This window comes from Eleutherodactylus coqui, chromosome 1 (genome assembly GCF_035609145.1).
Source record: "Eleutherodactylus coqui strain aEleCoq1 chromosome 1, aEleCoq1.hap1, whole genome shotgun sequence".
In the NCBI taxonomy this organism is placed as follows: Eukaryota; Metazoa; Chordata; class Amphibia; order Anura; family Eleutherodactylidae; genus Eleutherodactylus; species Eleutherodactylus coqui.
In genome coordinates this window covers 472,731,929-472,746,800 of record NC_089837.1, presented here as the reverse complement: position 1 = coordinate 472,746,800, position 14,872 = coordinate 472,731,929, and the positions used below count along the sequence as shown (strand labels likewise).

Sequence of the window (14,872 nt, the reverse complement as noted above, 5' to 3'; positions counted from 1 at the left end):
GCTAGGACCCAGCAGCCCTGCTGTAACAGGGGGCATCTGGCAGTCACGTGATCACCAAGTTGCATAGCGGAACTAACACTTCTGAATCATAGAATGGTAGGGATCTCCAGGGTCATTGGGTCCAACCGCCTGCTCAGTGCAGGATTTACTAAATCATCATAGACAGATACTTATCCAGCCCTTGTTTGAAGACCTCTATTGAAAGAGAACTCACCACCTCCTGTGGTAACCTGTTCCACTTGTAGATCACCCTCACTTTTAAAAAGTTTTTTCTAATATCTAATCTGTGTCTCCTCCCTTTCAGTTTCATCCCATTGTTTCTGGTCCTTCCTTGTACAAATGAGAAAAGGGCTGATCCCTCTGCACTGTGACAGCCCTTCAGATATTTGTAGACACCTTTTAAGTCTCCTCTCAGCCTTCTTTTTGCAAGCTCAATATTCCCATATCCTTTAACTGTTCCTCATAGGACATGATTTGCAGACTGCTCATCATCTTGGCAACTCTTCTCTGACCTTGCTCCAGTTTGTCTATGTGTTTTTTTTTAAATTGGGCTGCCCAGAACTAGACACTGTATTCCAGATGAGGTCTGACCAAGGAAGAGTAGAGGGGGATAATGACCTCACGTGATCTAGACTCTATGCTTTTCTTAATACATCCAAGAATTGTGTTTGCCTTTTTGGCTGCTGCATCACATTGTTGACTCATGTTCAGTCTATGATCTATTAGTATACCCAAGTCTTTTTCCCATGTAGCTCAATTCCTCCAATTCTGTATGTGCTTTTTTCATTTTTCTTGCCCAGATGTAGGACTTTGCATTTCTTCTTGTTAACTGCTTCCAGCTATAGGACGTACAGCTACATCTTGCAAGGTTACAATATGTAAGAAGGGAGATTGCTGGGCGACCTCCCTTCATACATCATGGGTGTCGGCTGTTTATTACAGCTGACACCCAGCGGTAACAGCTCCACTCAGCCGCGCTGATTGGAGCTATTAACCATTTAAATGCCGCTGTCAATTCTGACAATGCTCAGGAATCGCGTATGGCCCCCTGCGAGGAGATATTATTCAAACCATTGTTACTGTCAAAGTGTCACATTAATCCCAGGACCCAAAGTTTCCCAACAGAAGTTTGTCCAGAGCATTACACTGCCTCCACCTGCTTGCCTTCCTCCCATAGTGCATCCTGCTGCCATCTCCTCCCCAAATAAGCAGCGCACATGCACCCGACTGTCTACATAAGGAAAAAGCAAACATAAGTAATCAGACAGGGCCATCTTCTTAATCCAGTTCTATTGCTCACATACCAATTGTAGCCCCTTTTGATGGTGGTCAGGAGTCAGTATGGGCACTCTGACCAGTCTGTAGTCCCAAACACAGCCACCTTGATGCACTGTGTGTTCGGACACCTTTCTATCATAGCCATTGAGTGTTACAATATTACATATTATAATCACTAATTACTTCAGAAGGGTCGCTGATCTGGGGATTATTCTGATTGCCAGTTTGGAGTCGGGAAGGAATTTTTTCCCTTAAATGGGGAAAATTGGCTTCTACCTCATTGGGTTTTTATGCCATCCTCTGGGGGAAATAGGCTGAACTGGATAGAGATATGTCTTTTTTCAGCCTAACATACTATGTTACTACACCAGCAGTAACCTTTTTTAGCAGTTTGTGCTACAGTAACTCTTCTTTGGGAGTGGACTAGTCTCTGCTCCACTCCCCACCCTCATTAATGAGCCTTGGATCGCCCATGACCCTGTTTCCTGGGTTCATTGGTTGCCTTTCTCTCAACCACTTTTGACTAGTACTAACTGCTGGATACCAGAACCACCCTATAATTAATGTTACTCACTTCACCCGCTTAATATTATGGCTGACTAGTGTGTGTATAATGGGAATACGAGGGACAAAGAGATAATGCGGTACATGGCATGGGATCTATTAGCATTGTATACACAGAGGAGACTATGTACACCATTAAATGTATTTATTTCAGTTTAGCTAATAGTTTGCAGATAGTGATAGTGAATGCTTAGTTGTTTCAATATAGAACAATATTAATTTATACAATAATCATTAACTTTACATACCGTGTTTCCCCAAAAATAAGACAGTGTCTTATATTAATTTTTGTTCAAAAAGGTTTAACTTTTTTACATGCATAGCTGCCTGGACACTATTTAAATTGACTTTTTTAATTAACTGTTAGCAGGGCTTAATTTTGGAGTAGGGCTTATATTTCAAGCATCCTCAAAAAGCCTGAAAAATCATTTTGCATACTCAAAAATTCTGGAAAATCATGCTATGTCTTATTTTCAGGGAATGTCTTATTTTCAGGGAAACAGGGTATGTATAATACAAACTAAAGAAATAGGACAAGATTCTCCACTTGGGGTAATGCTTTTTGTCTGATGACAAACTGAACACCAGATATCCTCCTGTAGGGACACCCAGCATTTAACGGTAATAGTGGCAGAACGTGTTCAATCTCCACTGAAGGAAACTTTATCATTGCACAGTTCTCATTGAAATTAATGAACTGTCCATATAATGCCTGGGTGTGCTATGGATGCGCTGGGACCTCCGAATCAAAAGATTCTCTCTGCAGTCACTCTTTGCTCTGTCTAAAGCAAAAACTGCCTTTTCTTAACTGAGAATTACCTAACAGGCTATTTTACAATGGATTTTCTAAATCAGGGAGCCTCATTATTAAATATATAAGGGAATAACCATTTGTGGTCTTAAAGGGGTCTTCCTATCTCGGGCTTTATCTCCTCCTGTCACTCTTGCCCTGCTGGCTACTGCCCCAACTAGGTGGTAGGAGGCAACCAGATTTTACAGAAACAGCCGAATACCCTGTGCTACACTGTTTCCAAAGCTCCCATAGAAGTAAATGAGAGTTACAGAAACAGTGTGGCACAGTGAACTTACATTGTTTCTGCAACTCACAAGTTATGGAAATACTGTAGCACAGAGTGCTGGGCTGTTTCTGTAAAAGCCAGCCACATCTGTGATCCTGGAGGTGGCAGCCAGTAGTGGGAGAGTGGTAAGATGGGGTAAGGCCCTTTAATTATTGTTGGTCAGGTAAATGATCATAAACTATATTTATGCCACTTATAAGCCAAAGATGTATTGTGGGAAAAACTCAGACTTTCTCTGCTCATGCATACAATTCTTAAAGAGCAACTAAACTTTAAAAAAATTAGAACTCAAGAGTTTATGCAAATATAAGAAACTTTGTGTGGTATTTTACTAGAGAAAATGCCTTTTTCTCCATTTACCAGCTCCTTCTCCTCTTGCACTTGTCATTCACTTTGAATGAACTGATACAATCCATACATAGACAGATCAAATAACAGCTGCAGACCATAGACGTCTATGGAGCAGTAAGGGGAGAGGAGTGGGAGGAGGTGCGAGCTTCTGGAAGGAGACACATACACAGACGTGGCTTGAGCATAGAGGACATTATAAAACAGAATGAGTCAAACTTTCTAAAAGTTTGGTTCGATGCGAACTTGAACCTTGGACGGTTCATCTCAGCCAAAAACACTAAAATGTCTCCTCTTTTTCCTCAATAAATGTGGCTCAGTGGTTAGTACTGGAATCCTTAGCTTAAATCTGAACAAAGACAACATCTGCATGGAGCTTATATGTTCTACCTGTGTCTGTGTGGTTTTCTTTAATTTCATATAAACATCCATATAACATCCATGCAGATGTTGTTCTTGGTCAGATTTGAACCTAGGACCCCACTGCCATAGGAGTAGGAGGAGGCACAATGGTTCAGTTGTTAGCACTGTTGCTTTGAAGTGCCATGATTCTAGCTTAAAATCCGACCAAAGCCAACATCTGCATGAAGTTTGGATGCAATATCTGCATAAACAACATCTGCATGGAGTTTATATGTTCCCTCCTGTGTTTCCTTTTCTCAGCAAATGCATGCACTATATAAGGTGATTATTATAAAGAAGAAACCCACCCAAACACAGGGAGAATATACAAACTCAATGCAGATGTTTTTCTTATTTAGATCTCAAACTAGGATCCAACAGTGGTAACTATTGAAGGAGGAGGAGAAGGAATTGTTTTCTGCCTCTTAGTTAGTTCTATACACCAGTTTTCGTGGTACTGGTGAATTTCTGGTTCAGTTCAAAGTAATTCTGACCAAACCAAACTTTTTCCCAAAGTTTGGCGAACTTCTCGAACTGAACTTCTGAAAAGTTTGTTTAACACTATTACTGAGCAGTGTAGCTGTGAATTCAGCGCAGGGGTAAGATAAAACACAATTAGCTGCCTCTATGCTGGGTGAGTCTCCCTGTTCCTCTCTTCTTCGGCCAGCTCCTTCCTCTCTCTCACCTGTTCATACATTTCAATGGGTTGCAGCTGTAATCTGTTCTGTCTGTGTATGGACTTCTTTCACTACATTCTCAGTGGGTGATTCATGTAGGAAGAGAAGTGGCTGGTAAGTGGAGAAATGGGCATTTTCTGCAAATAAGATATTTTAAAGTTTCTTATTTACTTATAATAGTGATTTCGGAAAACAGTTTCAAAGTTTAGTTCTTCTTTAAAAATATCTCTCTCCATGGTTACAATAGTAATTGTAATAACACTTCTGATCACCTCTCATTACACTCTTTCCTAAGAACTGAACCAGCTTCACTTAAAGGGGTTGTCCCGCGCCGAAACGGGTTTTTTTTTTTTTCAACCCCCCCCCCCCCCCCCCCCCCCCGTTCGGCACGAGACAACCCCGATGCAGGGACTTAAAAAATAAACAGCACAGCGCTTACCTTAATCCCCGCGCTCCGGTGACTTCTATACTTACCGGTGAAGATGGCCGCCGGGATCTTCTTCCTCCGTGGACCGCAGCTCTTCTGTGCGGTCCATTGCCGATTCCAGCCTCCTGATTGGCTGGAATCGGCACGTGACGGGGCGGAGCTACACGGAGCCGGCATCCTGCACGAGAGGCTCCATTGAAGAAAGCAGAAGACCCGGACTACGCAAGCGCGGCTAATTTGGCCATCGGAGGCCGAAAATTAGTCGGCACCATGGGAACGAGGACGCCAGCAACGGAGCAGGTAAGTGTAAAACTTTTGATAACTTCTGTATGGCTCATAATTAATGCACAATGTACATTACAAAGTGCATTAATATGGCCATACAGAAGTGTATAGACCCACTTGCTGCCGCGGGACAACCCCTTTAAGTGAAGATAAATATCATATTGTTCATATTTGATCTTTAATTAAAAGTCGTCTTTGTAGAAGACTCTAGACCTCTGTTACCCAGTCTGCCCCCAAGCAACAGTGTACATGATTGATAGTCTTCAGACACTTATACTGTATATATTAAACTATTAGCTAGAATTTTGTACGACATTTTTTGCTTTTTGTCTTGCAGAGACAGATGTTCCATTGACTAGAGGTTGCTCACATGATGGCTTCTCGCCAGTGCCCACCTGCCATGTTCAATTCCATGAACCCTCCTATGAACAGCTATGTGGAACATTGCTACCTGAGGTCGCCCAATGTCATGGCTGAAGGTTAGTGTCTGGTCAGGGTGAGATAGCGAGGTGCAAAGTATGGAGTAAAGGTCACACAAAGCTTATAACTTTCCCACTTCTTTAAGGAAAGTCTGAAGGCAGCCAGCCATGAATGATTAAGTAAAGAGACATTAGGTTGAGAGCTTTCCATTGTCTGGGAATTACTATTCTTCTGGAATACCACCAAACAACACGTTCATATTCCTCTACTGTTCTGCTATAGATGTCATATAAATCCTGATCGGAAATTAAATTGTATCACTTGTCTATCAAATGTCTCAAACAGCTCTTGTTATAATGATGATTATCATCTACTAACACCTACATATAATGCACAGAAAACCAAGCTGTAATAATACAATATATCTTCATTTCTATCCAATTTCGTAAAAACAAAGTTAAAAACAAGGCATATGGTCTTGATAAATACCACTGGAATGACAGAGATAGGCCGCAGCGAAATCTGACCCTGTACCCAACCGGTGACCCCCGCATACCTCTATGGATTTTTCTTATTTGTATTTCGGATGTGCCAGCTGCTGCGCCAGCACACATGCGCAGTAAAGAAGATGCTGCGCTATCGCTAGGTGATGACTTGGATCCCGCGACCTTTCTGCAAGGATGATTGCGGAAGGGCTGTGGGTCAGACGACTTCCATTGAATGGAATCCGCCTAGAAAAAGAGCATGTTGTGATTGTTTTTCCCCCCGCGACTGGAAAATTGTAATTGATTTCTGCTCGTAGACAGAAAAAAACGCTTTTCCATAGAATGCTATGGCAGGTATTTGCTGCGGAAAGCGGAGGGGGACACCTACTTCGGACTCCGCAATGCAAATCTGACCGTGTGCAGGCGGCAATAGATAGATAGATAGATATTAAATAGATAGATAGATAGGAGATAGATAGATAGATAGATATGAGATAGATAGATAGATAGATAGATAGATAGATAGATAGATAGATAGATAGATAGATAGATATGAGATAGATAGATAGATAGATAGATAGATATGGGATAGATAGATAGATAGATAGATAGATAGATAGATAGATAGATAGATAGATAGATAGATAGATATTAGATAGATATGAGATAGATAGATAGATAGATAGATATGAGATAGATAGATAGATATGAGATAGATAGATAGATAGATAGATAGATAGATAGATAGATAGATAGATATGGGATAGATAGATATGGGATAGATAGATAGATAGATAGATATTAGATAGATATGAGATAGATAGATAGATAGATAGATATGAGATAGATAGATAGATATGAGATAGATAGATAGATAGATAGATAGATAGATAGATAGATAGATAGATAGATAGATAGATAGATATGGGATAGATAGATATGAGATAGATAGATAGATAGATAGATAGATAGATAGATAGATAGATAGATAGATAGATATTAGATAGATAGATATTAGATAGATAGATATGAGATAGATAGATAGATAGATATGAGATGTGCAGGTTAAAAGTCCATTAGTGAGGTCAGTAAAAAGACATATTGGCTGTCATTGAGGGGTTTAGACTGGTGGCAGCACTCCAGGAACTCGTGTCCAGAGCCTAGCTTCTCCTTTAAAAATGGTTTCACTAGCCTATTATTGCTTCAATTAGGCTGTTCAGAGCAATGCTCATACTGTATTAGAGACTTTATACAGTGCATAACATTAAATAAACCCCTGGCCATCTGCCCTCTAGCTAAACACAGTGCAGTGACCATCACTATAAGGCCTAATGGCACAGCTTTACAGTTCAGCAGTCCATACCAACAAGGTGTCAGCATATACAGCGTCCTCCCCTGTCATGCTTCTTGGTATTCTGCATACACCTTCTAAGATGCCACCTAATTAATGAACAGATACTGTAGTACACTCTTTCCCAGCCAGACATACTTTTAACTAGTCTGCCATCAACCCCCCTAGTGGTCAGTCATATAACTGATTGCATACCATAATCACTCTAGTGAGATTTATCATGACTATGCTTTGTTTTTAACTATTTTTTAATGAAACTAGCTATGATTACAGATATATTGTATTCTTACAGCTTGGCGTTCTGTATATTATATGTAGGTGTTAGTGGTTGTATTGATGCACAGAACCCTTTATAGTGATATGAGAGGTCCAAATTTATAGGTTGGTTTATTATTATCTGCAAAATGTTTTATGCTGAATTGTATTTATTCTGTGACTTGGAATTTGTTGCCTTTATGATTTTATATCTTTGTGTAATTTGGCTTCCAGGCATGAATGAGATGCCCTACTGCCACCAGAGCAACCTCATGACTAGCCAACATGGTTTTAGTCTTGCACAAAACAACGAGCAGATGGCTTCTGCGGATGGTAAGGGTATTTCTTGAAAGTATTTAGGTTATATTAAGGATATTGAAGGTGATTAAAGATGTAACTTGAAGCTCCTTGTCCCCTAATGCAAAAGTTGTTCACCATTTTCAAGACGTTTATTTGCTCAGAGTCAATGGGATCATTTGTATACATAATATCCATAGGCTAAAAACCCATATGGACCTAACACTTCTCTATGTGAGAGTTGTACCAAGTTCAGGTAATCCTCTTTGAGTTAAAGGAAGTCCATCAGCAAAATATTAAAGATAAAGTTGTGCCCAAACTAGGGAGGCCCTATGAAGAGAAGGTGGCTCATATCAAAGAATGAAGGCGATGACTGCGGTTTCATGCGCTGTGCTCTATATGTAAATTAGCTGCAATTCATCCTATGGGAGGTCTTGTAGCTCATAGTGATCCAAGCTGTGTCCACTCAGTAATCTACAGCCCTTCTTCTTGATGTCTACAAGCTCAAGGAAGCTGTAGAGGTCAATCATTAGGCAAAGGCAGGGGCTATGGACTACTGAGTGGACACAGCGCAAATCACTACGAGCTAAATTACCTACAGCATGAAAATGCCACAATCTCCTTCATTTCTTCCGTGTTGAACTTAATCTGGTCAACTTTCCGACTGCTTTGAGAAGCGGAAAGGGAAGCAAAATTACATAGCTACACGTGGTTTCTATGAATCAGCCACCACAAAATAGGTGAAAAACTGAACAATAGAGATGAGCGAGCATACTTGCTAAGGACAATTACTCGATCGAGCATTGCCCTTAGCGAGTACCTGCCCGCTTGGAAGAAAAGGTTCGGCTGCCGGCGCGGGTGACAGGTGAGTTGCGGCAGTGAGCAGAGGGGAGCCGGGCGGAGAGAGGGAGATCTCCCCTCCATTCCTCCCCGCTCTCCCCCGAATCTTTTCTTCCGAGCGGGCAGGTGCTCGCTAAGGGCAATGCTCCATCGAGTAATTGCCCTTAGCGAGTATACTCGCTCATCTCTACTGAACAACTTGTCAAAAAAATCACTGGAACTGAACGCAACCTTCCCCAACAACGTTGGCTGCCGTACCGCCAGATTGGATTCCAGTGCATTCATTTACATGGGAAATTTTAAGCCGTGGGAAAAAAAATAGCTACTGCAAATCGCATAGAGTGCTATGGAAGCTGGAAAAAAAAGGAGAGGGGGGAGTTTATCTGCTCCGCCGCTTTGACAGCTCATTGGCTCATTTAATAAAGCAATTGCTGATGTGGATTTAATTTGGTGTTTTTCACCAATCCTTTACTTAATAATTTTATGTTTTTCTTTCCCATTCAGGATCTCGTTTCTCCACTCCTAGAAGTTCAGTGAAGCTCAGCAAAAAGAGGGCAATGTCTATATCTCCGCTATCAGATGCTAGTATTGACCTGCAGACAATGATCCGCACATCCCCTAACTCCCTGGTGGCATTCATCAACTCTAGATGTTCCTCAGCCAATGGCTCCTATGGTCATTTGTCAATAGGGACGATCAGGTATATAAAGACAAATCTATTGAGTGAAATACATTTTGTTAGTAAGGTTAGTGCATTAAAGCGAACACCATTGGGTCTATTTAGTAATTTATAATATACCTCCTGAGAGAGTCAGGTAATGTTCTTGACAGGCCTGGGTTATACAGTCTTAGTTGGGTGGCTGCTTGCATGAGTGCTGAAAGTTTGCATCCACCAGGTCATTGGATACAGTTGGGTATGTACAATAGGCGGAAACATAAGCTGAATTTCTTCGATACCATTGCAAGTAGGTTAAGGATTATAACTAGAGATGAGCGAGCACACTTGTTTAAGGCTGATGTTCGATCGAGCAACTGATTACTCAACCAAGCACCATTCGTTGGGGCGGTGGGGGGGGAGAGTGAGAGAGATCTCTCACCCACGCCTCCCCCCCATTATTTTCTAAAACGTATTTATTGCTGTAGACATTCTTTATGCATCCTGTATGTAAATAATCATATGTTACCCCTATATAATGTAATTTTAACATACCCATGTTTTGCATAGAATATGCAAATTATGACTCCTTTAGTCCTTATATTGTGTTCTCTTGATTTGCAGCCCTTCCCTTGGGTATCCAAATTGCCTTAATCACCAGAGACCACAAGGGGCATCTTATGGATCAAACCCTTTAATGTCTTACAACTCACATGAGCACTTGTCCAGCAGGGGAGTGGGGGTTCTGCAGTCTCGCTCCTCTATCAAGCACTGTCAGGTAGGTGTAAACTGCAGGATGTCTAGTGATTCATACAGTATGTTCAACTTTCCAACCTATTTTTTAGCTCTCCTGTGCATCTAAAAAAATCAAGCAATTTTACCAATAGTCTTTTTTAAAATGATTGCTTTGTATCTACAGCTCTTATGCAGACCTATGTGTTTCCATGGTGACAGACTACAAATAAACTCTGTGTAGTCAGATCAAGCAGTTATGTGCTGCTAAACTCTTTTTCCACCTCTTCTTGCTCATCTGAAAACTTCATTAAAGAAGGCAAATGAAAGGGTGTAATAGCTGGCTGTAGAATTAGACCACAGGTTAGCATCATTTGAGATGTGGAACCTCCAAGTCAGAATTGGTTTGGTGCAAAGTCTAAAGAACCTTCCCGTTCTTTACCCTTATGTTTGGACTTTCTAGGTGAAATTTCCAGATAGTGATCCTCAGAATAGTCACTGATTGGTGATAGTAGTTCAGATGAAGCAGTAATGGAGTCAGGAACGGAGCCAAATGTCGCCACCAGGGGAATGGTCAGGATGCGACAGTCTAGAGAACAGTGCCAGGAACAGACGCAGAGATGAGAGCCAGGAGCAGAAAACAGGTACCAGCCAAACAATCCAAATGATGAGGTAGGAGTGTAATCCAGGAACAAGGCTGAGGTCAAGATTAGTATCAAAATCAGAAGTCAAGACAAACAAGAATATATGCCGGGCAAAACATAATACCTTAACTACAGGTGAAGGGAATTGGCCACAGTCCCCTTTAAATAAGCCACCAAATGCAGCATCATCCATTAGTATCAACTATCCTGGCAACCCATTGCTGACAATCCTGTAGTGGAGGCAAGACAAAGCCAGATCCAGTAGGATTACAGCAGAGAAAACTTTGCTGGAGGAGAGAAAAAGGCATTGGGTTGATCAGTAAAGATATGCAAACGATGGAGACACATAAGTATGTATATAAGCTGTAGAGACGGCATAATATGACACTTTTATAGGGAGTCTGTCGCCATCTTTTAGTAGCTCTCCAAGAGCAGCATAAGGTAGTGACAAGAAGAAAAAAAACACACCCACCCTGCCACCGGATTGCCAGCTATCTCTATACATAGTAATAGACAGACTGCAGTCAATCAGTGACTGGAGGATGAATTAGGTGGGAATAGCCTGCAGCTCATGAATATCGAGGACTACTTCCTGTAGTTCTCTATGTATATGTTGCTACTACTATTAACATGCAAGTTTCTCCCAAACTACTGCATAGATATATGTGGAAGACACATCATCATAGTTAGCATGCCTGCCACCACCTTATGCTGCCCTCGGAGAGGACTGTGAAAAGATGGTGACAGAGTTTCTTTAATCAAGTCTATTTTGAAAGTGGCTTGAATGTGGTTTTATTTTAGATACATTGGCGTAATAAAACAATTATTGCAAAAGGTAACATTCTCAATGTTATCTATCTATCTCATATCTATCTCATATCTATCTATCTATCTGTCTATCTATCTATATCCTATCTCATATCTATCTATCTCTCTATCTATCTATCTGTCTATCCATCTATCTCATATCTATCTATCTATCTATCTATCTATCTATCTATCTATCTATCTATCTATCTATCTATCTATTTATCTATCTCATATCTATCTATCTATCTATCTATCTATCTATCTATCTATCTATCTATCTATCTATCTGTCTATCCATCTATCTCATATCTATCTATCTATCTATCTATCTATCTATCTATCTATCTATCTATCTATCTATCTATCTATCTATCTATCTATCTATTTATCTATCTCATACCTATCTATGACAGAAAGACTAGTTCTATGTAAATCTATTAGTTAATGGTGCTTATTGTATGTGTGACCTATTTAGTAACATTTTGTTCCTTGCTGTAGCTGAAGTCAGAGCCACTATCTAGTACAGGATTAGAAACTATGAATAGTAAGCGCCTGGAAGATGGATCAGAGGGCGATATCTCAAGTCCTGCTTCTGCAGGGACACAGGTAGGGTGGTATTTTACAGTATTCTCTATAAGCTTCTGAACACAGTTCCTCCATGGTCATGGACAAACTGAGACAACATATGAGATTGTAAGCATTATGCTAGTAGAAAGTAGGGTTCTGCTTACGTAGATTTTTGCAAGAATTTATTTATTTTTATATAATACCAAACAGATTCATATAAAGGATTTTGTACCACTATAAAGATGAAAATAAACATAGGATTTTGTCAGCATAGCTCTGGATTTTATTGAACTCTTGTGGCCCTCGATGTCTGCCACTAAACCGAAAAACCGATTAAATAGGTTAGACTTAAGGCCGATTTACACGCAAAGACAATCTTTCAAACAATTGAAAGATTCACAGTTTTAGCGTCCGTTTTGCATTAAGTGTTAATGGACACTAATGTCCTTTAACTAGAGATGAGGGAGCGTACTCGTTAAGGCAAATTACTCGAGCGAGTATCGCCATTTTCGAGTACATGCCTGCTCGTCCCAAAAGATTCGGTGGCCGGCGGGGGTGAGCGGTGAGTTGCAGGAGTGAGCAGGGAGGTGCAGGGGGAAGAGAGACATCTCCCCCCCCCCCCCCCCCCGTTCCCACTGGCCACCCTCCGCCGGCCCCCAAATCTTTTCGGGCAAGCAGGCATGTACTCAAAAATGGCGATACCCGCTCAAGTAATTTGCCTTAACGGGATCGCTCGCTCATCTCTACCTTTAACACTTTATTAGCTTCATTTGCGTATAAAAGAGCCTCCAGGAGCTGTTTGCAGAGCACAGCATATGGTCTAAGCTCTGCACACAGCTCCATTGTTCTTGCACGGGCTGTTGGTAGAATACAATGTAATCTCCAACTCCTGTGCAGAACACAGCGTGCGGTCCCTGTTATCTCTCTCCGGCTGAACAATGTATTTTAAGCTCACCTTCAAATCATCGTTCAGCCAAAAAGTAAACAATGGCAGCTTTTACACGCAACGATAATCACTCATCTGTTGTCGTTTGACCGAATTTTGAATGATAATCGTTGCCTGTAAATGGGCCTTTAATCATGATCAATCTTATGTATCTCTGGGAGATAAGTGCCATCAGAGGTGTTGGACAGCTGGTGGTATATGGCTATCATGATGCACTGGAAATGAATGACCTATTAGTACTGATAGGATTTCCCTAACATTCCTACAGAGAAGGTAATGAAAGTTATTTTGTTGTGTAGTCCAAGAAAACTGTTACAAAGAGTTGTCCAATGTGTATAAACAGTTTTTGCTTGGAGGGGGATGGGGTAATAGACTGAACTAGATGGACATATGTCCTTTTTCAGCCTAACATACCTTGTTAGTGAGTTCCTCTAATAATGAGCTGATCACAGGATATCCTTGTCACAGTTATAGACTAAAATGTATATACTTTAATGAAAATTATCCTTAAAAACATAAATGGGCTGACACACATGCGTTACGCATAGACAAACAAAACATCCACACAAAAACACGAAGGTCGCCTCTTCCTTAACCAAGGAAGTTACTAGAGGCTGGAAAAATCGGTATTAACAAAGGACAACTAGCGTTGTGTCCTCTGTTCTTTCAATCACGTAGGAGGTAGGAGGATGACTTTATCTGCTGTAGGACGCCTAAGAGTATAATGCCCACAGCAGAGTGTTTTAAATAGAAGACCTCTTCCTAGCAGAAAATAGCCCTAATATGATTGAGATATAGCGCATGGCGCATAACAGGATGGTTTAAATATGAGAAGCTCCAAGAGAAAAAGACCCTTATGCGCAAAAATTGCAGCGCAGAACAGGGTTATTCAATTGCAGTAAACTCGGCTCGACGCATTTCCCCACACGAATGTGGTTCATCAGGAGCACTTGGATTTTTGGAAAAAGGTCATTAAATCAGGGCAATAACCGATTTTGCTTTTTGTTGTTTTTTCGTGATAAATTCGTGGTCAGTAGATATTTTAAGATAGTAGGAAGGGTGATTCGGGAAAGCGCAATTTTAGTACTCAAACATATATAATCTGGATCCCAATAGATGATTTGTATCAGGATCGTTCGAGTACTAGAATGCCTAAACGTAACTCTGTCTCCTTGTTCAAGGACAGTATACAGAGTCGTTAGATATAGTGAAAATCCACGGTATAGCTTAAAGCTGGGTATAGTAACTGATATTCACTACATATAGCCCACAAGCAGATCTTTCCCAAAGATAGGTGTAGATTAAAGCAGGCAAAAGAGGTTGTTGCAAAGATGAATGAAACAGCCCCAAAAGGCTAATAAGCCCTAGAATTTTTGACCCTTATTTTATAAAGTAGTTACAGATAATGCAGCTAATTTAAGAGTCAAATTCCCATAATTAGATAGTAGTTCTATCAGAAACTTGAAAAGCTATCTAATTGAGCCTGCAAATAGGTATCAAGTATCCAATCTGCCAGAGTATCCCTGAAACACCCAAAAATAGAAAGCAAATAAATAAAAAGATAAAGCCTGTGGCTCTGATGGTGAGCCACAGGAGTAATGCTGGATTGAATGAGAGTGTGCCCATATAGTGCTTTACTGGAACGCCCCAGGGGAGGGGATTGTAATAAGGCCCAATCGCTGATGTCCGGAGAAGATAGGGGCCGGACTACAGCAATTATACTCTATAACTCAATCGTCATGTACTTGAGAGATTGCTTCCTATTCCATCGGGAGAGCAGGCAGGCTCATAGTGACCAGAATAGTGTCTG

The 14,872-nt window shown here is 40.8% G+C and overlaps 1 protein-coding gene across 2 annotated transcripts in view; it reads left to right on the top strand.

The window, feature by feature from the left end:
* Positions 1–14,872, top strand: part of LOC136586051 (zinc finger protein GLI1-like) — a 160,917-nt gene that overhangs the window by 123,626 nt on the left and 22,419 nt on the right. For both annotated transcript variants that reach the window (XM_066584437.1, XM_066584436.1), the window contains 5 exons: positions 5,398–5,539; positions 7,806–7,904; positions 9,213–9,408; positions 9,988–10,141; positions 12,048–12,155. In XM_066584437.1, the coding sequence (XP_066440534.1) occupies positions 5,431–5,539; positions 7,806–7,904; positions 9,213–9,408; positions 9,988–10,141; positions 12,048–12,155 (666 nt within the window). In that variant the 5' untranslated portion in view covers positions 5,398–5,430. The remainder of the gene's footprint in view (positions 1–5,397; positions 5,540–7,805; positions 7,905–9,212; positions 9,409–9,987; positions 10,142–12,047; positions 12,156–14,872) is intronic.